This window comes from Mixophyes fleayi, chromosome 3, assembly GCF_038048845.1.
Source record: "Mixophyes fleayi isolate aMixFle1 chromosome 3, aMixFle1.hap1, whole genome shotgun sequence".
In the NCBI taxonomy this organism is placed as follows: domain Eukaryota; kingdom Metazoa; phylum Chordata; class Amphibia; order Anura; family Limnodynastidae; genus Mixophyes; species Mixophyes fleayi.
The window spans coordinates 223,973,892-223,991,993 of record NC_134404.1 but is presented as its reverse complement, the minus strand read 5'-3'; the positions used below and the strand labels follow the sequence as shown (position 1 = coordinate 223,991,993).

Here is an 18,102-nt window from a genome sequence, read left to right as displayed (position 1 = left end):
TTCCCTGCATCTGAAACATTCAATGTTTGGTGTGGCATAAAACTGTCTGTAATATAAAATAATTTTTAATACTACCCTCTTTTACGCCAAATAAGTACTAAGTATTAGGTGCTTCTTAGCCTTACTCTTGGAATTACAGTAATAAGATAAAAACAATGCCTGAGGTGTATCTGGAATAAAAATGACCCTCAACTATCCAATCAAATGTTCTAGTGCAAACGCCAATAACTTAAAAATGACTGTCCGGTGTTGTATGCCATGACATTTTAAGACTATGTAGGGTGAATCCTGAGTGGAGAAGTTATGCACACTTTTTCTCCATAATCTATAAAAACAAAACTACTATCAAGAAATGTTTATTTAGCCTATTTACACTGAACATAGGAAGGGGTGACAAAGCCTTAAAATAACACTACCTTCTCATTTAGCTATGTCTCATCTTACTTGAGAATAAAAATTCTCCTAAAAATTAAAATCACAGGTTTCTAATAATATTATATTTTATTAACTTGGCTTCCTTTTTCCCCCCCCCCGTAAAATAATGTAACGCTTGTTTAGAATGCCCGCTGAAATGTTATTACAGTGTCAGGAGCCGCGGCGGCCTCGGGCACCGCCGCGACTCACTTCCTGTTCCTAGTGAACGTCCCGGCCGTCTCCATGACGACCGGGGCGTCACTTCCGGTTCTCGGACCCGATCATTGCCAAGGCAACGGCCGAACGCCGAGTGTAACAAGCGGTGCGTTCCGGTAAGTGAGGCAGCCGGGCGCATGCGCTAGGATAGCCTGCGGGCTAATTAATGTCAGGGGCATGGGCTGTGATGTGTTGCAGGGCTAAGCCTTGATTGGCCAAAGTCTGTATATAAGGCAGGGAGGGCTTAGCCTCCCTGCCTGTTATAGCGTCCAGTCTGCCTGTCAGCTAACCTGCTCCTGTTTAGTATTGGTGAAAACCTGTTTGGACTGATTGCCTGTGTATGACCCCTTGCCTGGATTTTGACCCTGCCTGTGTATCCTGTGACCCTGACCTTTTTGCCTGTATCTGGACCTATCTACCGTGCTTGTGACCCTTGACCCCGGACCGTGTATTGGATTCCTTGTCTGCTGCCGGCCCTCGACCCTTGCCTGGACTTCACTCCGCTTTTCCGAGTTCTCCCTAGTCGGTACATAGTTCACAACCCTCTGCTAGTCTGCGGCCAAGTCTGTCCCCACCACTAGGGGCTCCAGTGAACACCTGACTGGCAGAGCAGACTCCGGGTTGTGCTGTACCGGCTAGAGGGGTTCCTAACATACAGATGGGGTCTCTTTGTATTGTTTTAACTTTTACAGAGATGGAGGGCAACGTGCAGCCCTTCTGAAGGTTGGTTGGATCGCATGGTGCAGCCCTCTAATTGCATCAGGTAGCACATCACTGATTTAGTTACCACAGATAAGACATGCCCTCTTATTGATTTAGGACTAGGCAAAACACATTATCACTTTACCATTCTGCAGAAATCAGTTTCAATGCATATTTCTTAAGCTGGGTACACACTACAGAAATTGCGACCAACTTTTTATGCCGAACGATTTTACATGCGATCGATGTTCCGATCGCTCGGTCCAAAGACTGCATACACACTAGTCTTTGTTAGGACGATAAAGGGAAGAGCGGACGTCCCTTTAGCGACTTTTTACAGCCATGTTGTCGTGAGCAATGACTAATTTCGTACTCACTGTTGTGGATCGGTCGGAAGTTTATACACACTACACAGCGGAAACGAGATTGGAACGAAAATATTAAACGGTACGACCAACCAAATTAGGCGATAATCGTCCATTTGGGCAGACTTTCGACCATCGTGTCACTGCACACACTGACCCGACTTTTGAACGAGTGGTCGTATGTCGGCTGTTTGAGACGATTATTGGACAAAAACAGTGTAGTGTGTACCCAGCTTTAGATTTTCCTCTAGGGTGTCTGTGGTTGGATCACTTATAAATAACTTATTGTATAAACATATTTAAATTATTAGCACAGTGTGCTAATTTATTGCAAATGTAGTGATTTTGATACCGTGCTATCTTTGTGTATTAGAAATGTACTGAATCCTGATGCAATAGGCATATGTGTGAAGGAAATGTGTTTTTGCAGTTGTCTGAAGAAAGGACCCAATGTTAATCTCTGTTAATTAGACCTTTTCAACTTAGTAGCCAAAAGGTCTTTTCAGCCTGAAAGCCCAGGAAGGGGGTAGTTACCTGTATCCTGCCTTGTTAAATAGATAGACAAACTACATGATAATACTAACAGGAAGTTATAGGAAATCACAGATTTATGTGAATTTTGTAAGTTAAATTGTGTTAACTTCACATCTAGAGAAATAATCACATCCTGACGTTAAATCATCTCATGTGATATGAGATGTTTTGGTGCCTGGTCAGGGGGCTGGGCTACCCCCCCTGACAACATTGTGTTAGAATCTGTATAAAAGGGAGCGCAGTTTGACCATGTAATGTATCATTCCACCTGTACACTACTAGACGATCACCAGCACCTTAAACTGGTGTGCAAAAGTTCGTGTCAGGACTCTCGAGCAATAAACCATCACTGCTTGAAGATTGTGCATGCCACTATTACCTGCTGTATCCTGTGACCAAAATATAAGAGTTTACACTCTAATCAGTTCTATGGATGTCCTGTGTTGAACCCAGCGTCTGTGTCAACGCTCTGCCCGCTACCCAGCAGTCGTGATCCATAGTAAGCAATCAAGAGGCATTACAGCATCTATACCAGCTGCCCCAAAAGTACAAGGTTCTGGATGTCGCAAAGGAGCCCAGTGATTGCACCCAAAATCCAATAACCATGATAGCACTCACCAGACAGAACTGTACTGACCTCTTTAAAAATAGTATTCTGTCTATCTTAGGATGTAAAACGAGCAATTACTAGAGATGTTCACTGATCCCCGTGTTTTGGCTTCTGATCTGGATTAACATCGTGTTTTGGATCCCCATTTTTCTCTAAAATCCCTTTTTTTTTTATAAAATCACATAATTTAGCTCTTTTTTTGTTGCTACATTATTAACCTCAATAACATTAATTTCCAGTCATTTTTTGTCAAGTGACAAGAATACTGCTACCCTGCCTGTTTCTGTATGAGCAATGGCACTGGAGAATGGTGAGTGACAAGAACACTGCTAGCCCTGTTTCTGTGTGAGCAATGGCGCTGAATCTCCTGGAGAAGGAGGTACTTATGGAATCCAAAACCTGCGAGATCCGACAACGCTGTTTTGCCTCGATTCAGATGTGAGGAAGCGCGAAAGTACAAAGTCGGCTCGCGAGCCTGCTTGGATCCCCTAAATTCGGGTGGGTTCGGTTTTGAGAAAACCGAGCCCAATCATCTCTAGCAATTACTAGCATTTAAGACTGGGTATTATAAAGATGCATAACATACTATCTCTATTCAGCTCCATACTTTCATGTGTTAGGTTTTGGTTACAAGCTAATGAGGTAAATGTGGGACCAGATACAATAATTAAAAAGTAAAGGTCACAAAGGGAAGACAAGTAATAAAGTCACTAAGCCCCTCAACTATCACCAGAACCACTTCCCAGATCACCCTAATGCAGTATGGAGGAAGAAGGGGTGCACACAACAACAAGGAATTGTAGAGCCAGTCAGACAAGTCTAAGAGCCAGCACTTTTACAGATATTTCCATAACACACACACAGCCAGGACCTCTGCCAAACACTTTTGGCACTTTGAATCACAGCTGCTGCACCGGATCTCTTCTGTTATGGGCAGAATAGAGTAATGCCAATGGTAATAATGCAGAAGTCCCAGATATAAGTGAGTGGAATAACCCTGCTAAATATAAAAGCACAGCGGTGATTCCAGGAGAGACCCCCCCAGTCCCTAGTAGTACTATTATTGGAAAGTGGGAGGTTTGGCTACTTACACATATATAATGGAAAATCCCTCTTAAGAAATCAGGAAATTATGAGACTATAAATGACGTCAAAAAGTTTATGCGCCGGCGATAATTGTTATGGCACAGTGGCAAGCCTGGATAAATGTAATATGATTTAGAGATCTTTGCCTAGAGGAGAAAGACTGTTCAGGTATACTGTGGACTATGGTGGTAGAGGGGTTGGCTAAACAGCTTACTGTATATAATCTCACGTGTCTAACTACAAACATTTATGATGACCGACAAACTAAAACATGAAACATTACTTTTCAGTAACTGAACCAAAACCATTAAAATGAATGAGTTTTGTTTGCTGCTTCATTTGAAATGGAAAGAGAATGCAGTAACAAAAAGCTGAATTGAAACATATATTGTTTGCACACAAAGCAAAAACAAACGTATATACATAATTATTTTTATTAAAGAGATATTTAAGTATGGAGACATGAGCGGTTCATGTTTGAAAGTAGGAAGGCCATGCATAAATATCATAAGGTATGGCATCACTGGTATGACTTAAGATTTGTTGCCCACCCTCATCAGGACGACATAGTTGGTTTGGGGTACTACCGGGCTGATAGTTTACTCACAGCCCTCCGTGGCCTCTTTAGGTCTGATCTGAAGTGTTCTTTATCTAGTCTTATATGGTTACAAACAATGTCATGAAACGTTGTAATTCAACTCTCTAAGGCATTATTGACTGAAAATTTGTTGCTGATATCCTTGTCCCGACAGTACACATAATATCACGATAAAATGTTGACAGCAACAGAGATGGGTTATGGGTTTAGTTAGGTAGGATGTTTAAGACGACAAGTGTATGTTATAACTGAAAACCTTCAATAAAAACACTTTATAGGGAAAAAAAAAAGAAGATATTTAATAGATTAATTTTTATTGAGTTTACCGTGACCACACACACAGTGACCTCTCTTAAGGACAATTACAGACATACTGCAATAAAAAGGAAGTCCATCATCATTCATTTATATAGCGCCAGCAAATTCCGTGGCGCTTTACAATTGGGAACAAACAGTAATAAAACAATACTGGGTAATACATTCAGACAGAGGTAAAAGGGCCCTGCTTGCAAGTTTACAATCTACAGGACTATAGAGTGAAATACACAAGGGTAGGTGCTACATCATATTGCATATTTTTCAGCTAGAGTGCAGAGGTAAAAAGTATTGAGTGAGATGTGTGATCAGTCACACAGCAATGTTGGTCAGAGGATTGTTGTCATGTGTTAGCTGTGTAGAGAGTGGTAATAGGGTAACTAGGGAGATTAAGATGCTGGTTGAGGAATATCATAACCATAACCTTGTCTGAAGAGGTGGGTTTTCAGAGAACACTTGAAGGGTTTGAAGACTAGAGGAAAGTGTTATCGTGCAAGGGAGGGAATGCCACAAAGTGGGTGCAGCACGCAAAAAGTCCTGTAACCGGGAATGGGAGGATGTGATGAGAGTGGAAGAGAGACGCAGATCTTGTCCAGAACGGAGGTGTCCAGTTGGGAGATATTTTGAGACAAGTGAGGAGATGTATGTCGGTGCAATTTTGTTGATGGCCTTGTATGTTAGTAGAAGAATTTTATATTGAATTCGTTGAAAAACAGGCAACCAACGTAGAGGCCGAGAGTGGCTCAGCAGTGGAAGAACAATTCGCAAGGGAAATCAATCTAGCCGTTGCAAGCAAAATAGATTGTAGGGGTTTGAGTCTGATTTTGGGAAGACCAGTAAGGAGCGAATTGCAATGGTCAATTCAGGAGACGATTAGTGCATGAATTAAAGTTTTCTTTCTTTTGTGAGATGTGCGTATCATGGAAATGTTTTTTAGATCTATGCAACATGATTTAGATATAGAGTCAATGTGGGGAACGATGGGGAAATGATAGTTGTGAGGCAAGTATTACACCTCGGTAGCTAGCTTGTTGAGTGGGAAGTCCACACAATAAATCTTAAAATTGCACACTGGATGTCATTAAAGAATGAATGCAGACAAGTGTCAGCATGCAGCTTTTAACATGTAAAGTAATATTACCAACAACATATAGACTTTATTATCCTGTCTAATGACTTAATCTAAACTTTCAATACTCCAGGGAATATTTTAACAAAGTTAAATGTAATGTAGATAAAGTATGAACCCCTTTCCCCTGTAATATTTCCTAAGTGCAGGGTTTCTCAATCTGCCGTACCTGAGCATGTCTTCAAGAACATAAATCAAGTTTAATTTGAATACAACTTAAGCGTTTCTAACCACCTGTTACATTACACTGGGAAAGCACACATGTGCCGACTGTCATTCTGGGAAGATGTATGCTGAGCGCCTGCAGGACTTGGGAAATTACCCTTTTCATGTAGAGAAAGGCACGGAGATATAATCAGTAGACAAAATCTAGCACCATATTAAAGTTCAAAAATAGCAACAATTTAATCATAGGGAATTTATGTCAATATCTGCCAAGAAAGTGTTGTAGAAAAGCTGAAATTACAAATTACAACATGAGGGGACATTTATAAAGTTACATATCAGTTTTCTTAAACACATCTGTTTTGAATCAATAAATATTTTTTCACCACTGTGCAACACTACAACAGGTTTTGTGCCTTTAAAGCTATACTATCTACATAATGTGTGTATGTAAATATATATATATATACATATATACACACATACATATATATACACATGTGCACCAACTGCAGTAGTCAATACACAATGGAGGGAAACTACAGTGACCGAGAAGATAACTTACAGTGACTGAATATACAATAAATAAGAAAAGTCACGCCAAATCTGATGCAGCAATAGTACTCCCACAATCAGAAAAACATTCACTTGCTGAGAAATACAGTTTCAGCGCAGATAAAATGGAGAAAACAGATATTTCCCACAGAAATGGAGGAGAAGAGCATCTGATACAGATAAAGAGATGAAGAGTCTATCTATTATAGCGGGCTTTCTTGTCTGAGGCAAAACCCACCACGGATGAGGTGATAACTGCTAGGGATATGCTCCTCCCTTTCCTGGCCCAATTCAAACATTGTCCTGTCCAATAGAATTGGTCCCCTCAAGACATGCTTTCACCCAGTGCGGAGCTACGTGTAGTATCCCCCCCACCTGAACACTGCCCCAGCCACTGGAGGTCCTGCGTCACTAGATAGTACAGGACTCGGCCGTCGGGACTGAGCGCTGCAAGCCCCATCTCACCAACACTGGAGGCTACACGCACCACTGTCACAGCTCTCAGAGTGCGGTGTGATGACAGGGTGATGTGACAGGAATCACTTGCTAACACCGGGCCCCTAGGTCACTGATTTACTGCTAGTGACAAGTTTACACCTCCCGGAGCTATCACTGGAAGAAGGCAGGGAGTGGCAGAATAGTAGCCTGAGACCCACTCCGGTCTTCAGCATTGTCTTCACAGAGAAACACCACTGACCATTAAAACAAGCTAAATACATTAACATATTTTTCTGACATAAGCAGCACATTAGAAGTCACCCTACGCCATGGGCACTTAAGCTAAAACTGATTAGCCTTTGGTAGAGGGGTATAGAAGGGGAGGAGCTTCAGATTCAAATAGTTTTCACGGATTCAAACTAAGTATCTACTCCAGCAGGAGCCCACTATACCCCAAGGTAGCAATGTCCCCCATAGTGGAAGAAAGAGAAAATCCCCATAAGCCCTAGAAACCAAGGCCTGTTTCATTATTCACTTGGCCACCATAATTTATATTCCATTGACCATATATGAAATTGCAACATCTGATATTTCAATCAACACTTTAACATTTTTATTTTACCAGTGAATTAAATAGAAATAAGAATAAACTATCAAGTATATAAAGACAAATACAGTACTATATACTTTCAACCAAAAATGTTTGTTGTATTAATATGACAAGGTACACGTGTTTTTTTTTATATTTCTTATCTCTGCTCTGTTATGAGAAAAATACAGTAAAACATAATTTCATTCTAACCCGATAGAAAAATGTAGCTCATTGTAACTTGTAATATTCATATTTTTTATACTGATAAAAGAACACTGAAAATATGCACATGAAAATATACCTGTGGCTGGTGAGATGCAGTAGTCATCCTCCACTGACTGTCCATATAAGTCATCATCGTCAAAATCTTAAAAATAAAATACATGGGTGACTTCAAAACATTTGTTTATATACTCAAAGTGATAGTAAAATGTATAACTATAAATCCATACACAATAAACCCATTAACAACAGGCACAAAGCTCACATGCAAATACAATGTTGTCTGTTTAAAGGGACATTATGAAAAATGTTTTTGCTTTTTAGGATTTTAAATATATACAATATCTTACTTACAATAATAGCAAGCTAATATTTTTCGTTTGGAATATATGATTTACACCCACTGTTACAACTACAGTTGACATTTTAGTACACATTTGTACTATTGGTGGCTTGTTACTAGGAATTACCTTCACTGCTGGCATATTACAAGGTATTACTGGCACTGCTGTACATATAACTAATGAATTTAACAGGAATACTGTCCCCTTGGTTGCCATGCCCCAGGTTATATCACAGCTCCTGTACATGCTGACAGGTGTCTATAGAAGAACACCAAGGAAAGATTCAGTATGGTAAGTGCTCTACTGAAGAATCAGCAGTGCTGGTTGTTAACAGCGTCAGTCCTCTTGAACCCAAATTTATTGCACATTTATTGCACATGAAATATTAATAATAAATGTATACTTGTGGTTTAACTTATTTAATCATAATTTATAAATGTAATTGAAAGACCGATTTCATCAATATTCTGAAGGAAATAACTGCAGGTTTTACCAACAGCTAGCATGTCTATCCTGGAATTCTGATCACAACACATATTAGGTATTTTGTGTTTTAACAACACACTGAACAATTAATCTAGAAGCATGACATCAACGTTCTAATGTATACATAAAAGCAGCATCAGCACTTTTCACCCATGAACCGCAACTCACCAACACAGCTGTTACACAAAAACTAAGGCCTTTTATGTTCTTTCGTTTATGTTTCTAAGAATTCCACTGGACATAAATCCATTACAAAGAGTGAAAAAAATGTTATTTAAACGATTTTAAAAAATGTTTTATTTATTGTTTTGATAGTGAGTATTAAGTGTCTGCTTGCATGTGTTTGTTTAGAAAAGCTGCATTCACCAATACTTATTGTCCACATAGATAGGAAATAGTTTAAAATTAAATGTTATATATTATACCTTTGTAAAAGGGGTTGTCTACTTTTTAACAAGCCCCCTTATTTAACTAGATAAAGCACCATATATCCTTTAAAGTTGGGCCGCCTTTGGATACCCACAAATAATGAACCACGGTTCCTCTGTATGAAGCAGAGAGCAGTGTCTCTGAATGTGATTAAGATGTATAGTGAGCGCATCATGTTTAATGGGATTCTGGATATCACGTTAACAACCAGCTAAAAGCACATTAAATGCTACATTCTTCTGACTGTGAATGGAGCACTAACTGACCAAAGCATAGGAATCATGGATCTCTATAATTTAGATTCAGTGCACACAAGGTATAAATGCAGTATGCACTGCTCATAATGCCTTGGGTCTTCTAACGCTGTGTGTCACCCTAAGCTACAAAAAGTTAAAGAAAAATGCAGCTTCAGTGTTTGCTAAAATTGTGATCAATTGATCACAATGACAAACGCTGTGTCAATACTCACTGCAATTCTAACACTGGAAGAAACATAGGTGAAACAAGTTACATCCACAGTTTGTCTGAAGGGTATACAAAAATATGCCATATGGAAGCATCCCTTGTCAAAGCAATCAATTGTTTACTACTTTGTCAAGACAGCAATTCAGTGAAGTGATACTAAACCATGTGTTAGTACATACTCTTAAAAATCCCCATGTGCAAATATCAGTTTCACGTTCACATCGGGGATCCTTATATATTTAGGTCAGCTGGCACTTCATTAGCTGCCATTTGATCTTAAGTCAGGGGCTTTAAACATGGTCGTGTATATGAGCCTTAAAACATAAAGCTACCAATGCAATGGTGTATCAAAACACATGATTACAAAAACGTTGGATTTATCTCAATAGGGCACAGACGCTAGTGTGAGCAGCCCATCATCATTCACAATCATCCATGTGAGACATGTGTGCGAGTACTCTGGGCTGTCCACAGATTAGCGATTAGATGCCCATTCATCCACCTATGTGTGCATATGCAGTGACCGCTCCGCTCGGTGCCGGTCATACTACATGGTCCGGGGCCTGCTCAGAGGCCAAGCGGTCATTTTCTCACCGTCATCATAGTTGTACCCGCGCACATTCCGGTGCCGAGCCATGACGTACAGCTGTCCTCTCCCTAGGGCCTTCACCACCTGCACATCTCCCTCATAATCCCCAACAACGCCGCCGCCACTACTCTAACGCTAAAACCACGTCACCATACCGTAACCGTAGCATATTAGACAAACGGCTCAGTAGAGGCCGAATAACATAAAACACATACCCTAAAAAGCGGCAGCCATTTTGGCGAAGACCCGCGTCTGCAGGTTTTCCACCTAAGTCCGTGAAAGTGGCTAATCATTCGAGGACAGCAAAATATGCTAGCGCAAGAAGCGTGCGCATGTATTTTGGATGCTGCCTTTTTTTTTTCTTTTAAACAAACTTTAGCAAGTGATCAATATTGTGTGGCTCAGTCATTTATGAAGCTGACAACATAGGTGTCACTAAACCTGTGTATGCATGGATTTTTTTAGTCATATTTTGGGGGAGGCATTAATATATATTGTTACATAAACAACACAATGAATCTAAAATGTAACAGCAAGAACTTTGCTGTTAAATGTTCTTAAATGAACGGAGCTAAAGTTGGCTTATTATTCGGCCAGCTTCTTATCCCACTTCCTGTTCATGCTCCAGCTTCTTATTGAGAAAACTTTATTTTCAAAGGATTAAATCAAGCTGGATCACTGACTTCATATCAGATTAACACTAAGGGTGTGCATTACACAAATTGCAATATTATTTAGCCTGACCCAACAACGTTTTGGGCATGAAATTAGGAAGCAAAGTGGGCACAGATAGCATTTTCATCATTTTGAATAAATAGATGTAGTTTTGCAAGGGTTAAATGGCGTTGGGCCACACATTTGATAGTGCCAATCAACACAGGGTGGTCAGTTACATACATAACACTTGTCTTTTAGCTGGCCCTACAACATTTTAGGCATGAAACCAGGTGGAAAAGATAGCATTTTAAACATTTTTAATAAGTAGCTGTAGTTTTGCAAGGGTTTATGTTTTTATTAAAAATTGCAGCGATAAAAAAATAAATCATTTTGTCCAAAATAAAATAGACAATTTACAACATCAAAGGGTAAAAAGAGCCAATAGGAATGAAACTTCACATTATCCTAACACCCAACACTATTACAATCCCTCCACAAAAACTCAAACATCAGTACACAAATAAAATACCTAATCTAACTTTATTCCCTCTCAGTCTAATTCACATGTACCAAAATTGGCCATGGTTTTCTGATGTCGGCATGGTTTTACACGGCCGTTTTTTCAAACAGGTATAAATACAATGCAGCCCCATCTGACCATTCAGTGAACATTGCAGTGACCACTATGCAGTACAGAAAGCATCTAATTGACTAACGTGCTATATAGAATAAAGACAAGTCACCACTATACAACATACCTGCTGTCACTCACTGGACGGTTAGTGCCTCTGGTCTGGTACGTGGCTCTCTCTTATTCCGGCCGGCGCCTGTCCTAAGCCGCGGCCGTCCGCCATCTTGACTGGATTGCGCATGTGCAGGACTCTTGAACTTAAAACCTTGCTTTTAATCCTATTGGTGAATCAATCACCACTCACTATTTAAGGCACCTGTGTCCTTAGTATCGTTGCCTGTTCTTGATTCTCATTCCCTTGAGACTCCTAGGTGTTTCCTGTGTTCTGCTCGTGTGATCGGTTTTGCTGTGGACAAGTTCTCTCTGCTTATCCGTGGTAAACTTGCCCGCTACAGACTACCTCTACTCCGCTGCATGCCTACACCTGGACAAGCCTTATCTGCTCTTCTGTGGTAAACGTACCCGCTATAGACTGCTTGCCATTCCGCTGCATACCTGCACCTGGACAAGCCTGCTCTGCTCATCAGTGGTAACAGCTAGGGAGATGCTGCAGCATCTGGTTACTCGGATTGAACAACAAGATGTTCGGCAGCAACAGCTGTTCCAATGTTTTCAGGCCCTAGCCGCCCGAGGAGACCCTGTGCAAAATGTATCAGCTACTGTTGATCCTCCAGTGTCTTCTTCTCCCCCAGTGCCATCCCAGGTGTCTACCACTTCTACGCTACACCTGCCTACTCCCGCTAAATATGATGCAGACCCGAAAACTTGTAGGGGTTTTCTCAACCAGTGCTCTATTCATTTTGAACTTCAACCTCACAATTTCCCTACTCATCGCTCTAAAGTTGCCTATCTAATTTCTTTGTTTTCCGGACAGGCTCTGGCGTGGGCCTCCCCTCTGTGGGAAAGAAATGACCCTCTATTAGAAGATAGTGCCATATTTATTTCAACTTTCCGAAGAATTTTTGACGAACCTGGTCGTGTTATTTCTGCTGCCTCCAGTATTCTCTGACTACGCCAAGGATCCTGTTCAGTAGGCCAGTACGTAATCCAATTCCGTACACTTGCCTCTGAACTCCAATGGAACAGCGAGGCGCTGATAGCTGCCTTCTGGCAGGGTCTTGCTGACAAAATAAAAGACGCTCTGACCTCACAAGAGTTACCCTCTTCCTTGGATGATTTGATTTTTCTGTGCCACAGAGTAGACATGAGATTTCGAGAAAGAGATTCTAAAAGAGAAAGTTCATCTAAAGTCTCCGTTCACCCGACATCTCGAGTTCGTCACCTTCCACCTCCTGTAGAACCCATGGAGATAGGACGCTCTAGACTAACTTCTGAGGAGAGAGAGCGACGAGTGAAAAATAGACTCTGTATCTATTGCGCTGACCCTACTCATATGCTGAACTCTTGTCCCAGAAAGTCGGGAAACGCGAGTCCCTAACCTGTTCCGGAGAGGTAAGGTTAGGGTCCCTGGAATCCTCTCCATGTCTCATGGACTCTAAAATTTGTTCTTTCGCTGTTACTGTTTCCACTTCTACCAAGTCATTTACGTCTCAAGCACTTCTGGACTCTGGTGCTGCCGGAAGTTTAATTTCAAGTTCCCTAGTGTGTCAGTGGTCCTTACCAGTGATTCCTTTAAAAACAGCTATTGTTGTTACCGCTACAGATGGCTCACGAGTTATCAATGGAATTATTACTCAACGTACCATTCCTTTGACCCTTCAAATCGGAGCTTTACATCGAGAGCAAATTTATTTTTTGGTCCTTCCCGTTACTACCAGTCCTATTGTACTTGGCTTTCCGTGGCTTCAACTCCATTCTCCTCAGATTGACTGGAACACTCCGCAAGTCTTTTCCTGGGGTCTGAATTGTCATCACAAATGTCTGACTCGAGTTGTTCCAGTAAAAATAAATAAATCTTCTATAGCACCTTGTCTGCCCGGCCTTCCTCCACAGTATGTTTCCTTTGCGGATGTATTCGATAAAGCTCAGTCAGAACGCCTTCCACCCCATCGGGTTTGGGATTGTCCGATAGACTTACAACCTGGCAAGAACCCTCCTAGGGGTCGTGTATACCCTCTGTCGTTACCAGAGACTCAGGCGATGTCTGACTATGTCAAAGAAAATCTCCATCGTGGGTTTATTCGGCCGTCCACCTCTCCCGCTGGAGCGGGGTTCTTCTTTGTTAAGAAGAAGGATGGGTCATTATGACCTTGTATAGACTATCGAGGCCTTAACGCCATTACCATCAAAAATCGCTACCCTATCCCGTTAATTACCGAACTGTTTGACCGCATCAAGGGAGCTCGAATATTCACTAAACTAGATCTTCGTGGTGCCTACAACTTAATTTGGATCAAGGCCGGAGACGAATGGAAGACAGCTTTTAACACCAGGGATGGACACTATCAGCCTCGGACTGGCCTGCAAGGCAGCAGGACTATCCACCGGTAGGCCCAGACACCTGATAGCCCCGCCCACTTTCTTGGTGGGGCGGAGCAAAGTAAAGATGGTCCTAATCGATTTTCATTAAAACAGAGAGCTCAGACTAACTACTATAATAGCTGTCCACCGCTGCTGTCTGCTCCCCCAGCCTCCCAGATGCTCCTGTGAGCCTCTCAGTGACAGGCAGCAGCTGTGAGATGAGATTGAGGTGAACTGCAGGGGAATGACTCATGTGATCATGTGATTGTGACTCTACTTCCTAGTTCATCAACTTCCTGCTGCTGCTGTTGTAAGAAGGAGGCTCTACTGTTAGAGGCTGTGTAAGTATTTCTATTTCTCTCATCTTCCAATTATTTGTCCTGTTTACATGCCTACGTCATATTCATGCTGCTATTACTATTTATTTACATCTTGTGATACCATTTAGCACAGGCACTTGTTACCCGCTTGTTATCCTTTTTCCATCTCCCTTTTTGTGCCTGTCCCTATTTCTCTTTTTCATAATTATTTGTCCTACTTTATGGAAGTGGAATTAGAGGATATATCATGAAAATACTGGCACCTGAATATTATTCAGTGTGTGTGCAGTGCTCACCTACATATTGATGACATACTTGTTTTAGAGAATGCCAGTTATTCCAGTAGGGGAAAATGGATAAAACACTATCAGATATATATGAGTATATGTTAACAAGTGATTCTTTAAGAACTAATCTAATACTAACATGTCACCAAGGACAGGTTGTTTTGTTGCATTGCTGAGAGAATAATTGAGGTGTGGAGAGCAGTCACACCATATTGTTGTTTCTCACAAGTATCCAAGCAAACATCTGGTATTGTGTATTTGTATAGATGTGTATATATATATATATATATATATATATATATATATATATACACACATACACATACACACAGATATATATATTCTCAAAGTTTTCTGGTATACAGTGGTACATAGATAGCTAGGTGTGTGTGTATATATATATATATATATATATATATATATATATATATATATAGCTCAGTGGTTCCCAAGGCGTGTGCCGTGGCTCCCTGGGGTGCCTCGGCAATCTCACAGGGGTGCCTCGTGGCCAGTGGTAAGCAAGGCGGGGGACTACTTGGTAATTATTTTGGCTTAGGGGTGCCTTGAAAAAATGATGGAGGCCCTAAGGGTGCCTTGAACTAAAAAAGTTTGGAATCCACTGATATAGCTAGCTAGCTATATACCACATTATACCAGAACACTTAAATTATATATAATTTAAATTGAATTATTTCTTATTTTATAATGCTAATATTATGTTACTATTAAAAATAATGGGACCAACAAATAAACGTTCATGTTATTTCACACAATAGTGCCCCCAGTTCATATTATGCCACACAGTTGTGTCCCAGATCATATTATATCTCAAAACTGTGCCCCCCCCAGTTTTATCCATCATAGTTGTGCCCCCAACTCTCATTAACCCTCATAGTTGTGCCCCCATTTCATATTATCCCTCATAGTTGTGCCCCCAGTTCATGTTACACCTCTTAGTTGTGAACTCAGTTCATGTTATGGCTCATAGTTGTGCCCCCATTTATGTAGGCTACGTTTGCATTTGAAGATTTTACTGCATTGTCAGCAAGAAGATAGTTTTGCAAGAGATAACACATAAAATAAAATAGTAAATGCTTTCAGGTATGTGTGAGCAACTACTCATTTTGTCCTTTGTTCTGATGCAGCTTAAACTCCTTTACTTGTTATTAACGGTGCTTTGGTAGACTTGTGTTTAACTAAACAGAACTCGTTCGGGGGGGGGGGGGGGGGTAATTTTTACTGTGGGGGTCTCATTTGCACTGGGGGGGTTTCATTTATACTGGGCCCCACGATTTGGCTGATGGCAGAAGAGTTGATTGAAGATTGAGCCATTGTTAATGGTCACAGGTTAGAACAGCAGCAGCAGCGCTCAGACTCTCATTGTAACAGGGAGAGGAGAGGGTAGGAGGGTTAGTTTCTGACAATATAAAAGCACTACTTGTAAACATAAAATTATACTGTTAATGGGGAGGCTGTTAAACTAAATAAAAAAATGTCCATAACTGTATGTTACAACCATTGATGGTTAATTTATATGCTTTTATTTAAAAGCTGCTGTTTAATTTTCTATTTCTAATGCATAGTTTTGTATTTTATCATACATTTGTTTATCAGTATAAATAAAGGTTATTGATTGATACACATTTCATCTCTATTTTCTTTACATGATACATGTGAAATTGACCTTATTTGCAAGGTCGGCTCTTTCTTTATAATATTGGTGCTATACGTTGTCCTCAGTGGGCAGACCACACCCCTTTAATGACTGGCCACACCCCCTCTTGCAGTTGGCCACACCCCAATGTAATGGGCCCCTATCACTGCATTCCCCCAGTGGGCCCTTTATGTCCCAGTCCGACACTGGACACTATGAATATCTAGTCATGCCTTTTAGGTTGTGTAACGCCCCAGCTGTCTTCCAGGGATTCGTGAATGAAATCTTCCGGGATCTGTTGTATGTTTGTGTCGTCGTCTATCTGGACGACATATTGATTTTCTCGCAAGATCTGTCCTCCCATCAACAGCATGTGGCAGAGGTCCTTCCTAGACTCCGAAAAAATTTACTATTCTGCAAGTTAGAAAAATGTTCCTTTGAATTATCCCAGATTCCATTCCTGGGATATATTGTTTCTGGAGTTGGTCTAGAGATGGATCCGGAGAAAGTCAATGCAGTGCTACTTTGGCCCCAGCCAACTACTCTCAGGGCGATTCAACGCTTCTTAGGATTCGCGAACTATTATCGACGCTTCATTCAAGGTTTCTCCTCCATTGTCTCACCAATCATGGCTCTGACCCGTAAGGGCGCCAATACCAAGCAATGGTCGGCTGAGGCACTTCAAGCATTTCAATTCCTTAAGAAGGCGTTCTCCACCGCTCCTGTTCTTCGACAACCTGACGTGACCCTTCCCTTCTTTCTCGAAGTAGATGCTTCTAATATTGGACTAGGGGCCATTCCATCCCAAAGATCAGAACAAAGGAAATTCCATCCCTGTGCTTTCTACTCCCAAGCTCTTCTACCTGCCGAGAAGAACTATACTATCGGGGATAAAGAGCTATTGGCCATAAAAGTGGCTTTAGAGGAGTGGAGATATTTACTGGAAGGGGCTCGTCACCCCTTGACTATTTTCACTGACCACAAAAATCTTCTCTATTTACAGTCAGCTCAATGTATGAACCCCCGACAAGCAAGATGGTCACTTTTTTTCTCTCGCTTTGATTTAATCATAACTTTCAAACCCGCTTCAAAAGATAAAAAAACTGATGCATTGTCTCGCGGTTGCTGCTTCCGCTGACGTTGAAGATTGTTTTGACCGTCCTATATTGAATCCTAAATCTGTGAGTTTGGCCACTTCTTCCACCAATGTTCTACCATTTGGGAAAACCCTTGTGCCACTACCTCTGCGTAAAAAGATTTTGTTGTGGTATCACTCCTCTCGTTTCACTGGACATTCTGGAGAACGAAAAACACTAGAGATTCTCTCTCGGAGCTATTGGTGGCCCTTGATAAGGAAAGATGTCAAAGAATTTGTGGCTGCTTGTGACATTTGTTCCCAATTTAAAACCTCCAATAGAACACCCCGGCGGGCCTACTCCAACCACTACCTATTCCTTCCAAACCATGGACCCATATAAGTATGGACTTTGTCACTGATTTTCCCCCCGGCAAGAAATGTAATACCATCTGGGTAGTGGTAGATAGATTCTCAAAGATGGCCCATTTCATTCCTTTGACAGGAATACCCTCTTCATCTACATTGGCTGACCATTTCATCAAGGAAATTTTTCGGATTCCTGGATGTCCATCTGAGATCGTTTCGGACAGAGGAGTGCAGTTCGTCTCCAGATTCTGGCGAGCCCTTTGCAAAACCTTGGGTATTCGACTGTCATTATCATCATCATACCATCCTCAGTCGAATGGGCAGACCGAGAGAGTCAACCAGGATTTAGAGACTTTTATAAGAATGTTTTCCTC

General features: G+C 41.1%; 1 protein-coding gene across 2 annotated transcripts in view; it reads right to left on the bottom strand.

Moving 5' to 3' along the window:
• The window catches only part of HBS1L (HBS1 like translational GTPase), an 82,523-nt gene extending 72,075 nt beyond the window's left edge, over positions 1–10,448 (bottom strand). The window contains exons 1-2 of one of the 2 annotated variants that reach the window (XM_075203191.1): positions 10,260–10,448; positions 8,021–8,086 (exon numbers count right to left, since the gene is read on the bottom strand). In XM_075203191.1, coding sequence (XP_075059292.1) covers positions 8,021–8,086; positions 10,260–10,302 — 109 coding nt within the window. In that variant the 5' untranslated portion in view covers positions 10,303–10,448. The remainder of the gene's footprint in view (positions 1–8,020; positions 8,087–10,259) is intronic. The other variant, XM_075203190.1, reaches the window with a different exon arrangement.
• Positions 10,449–18,102: the final 7,654 nt, after the last annotated feature.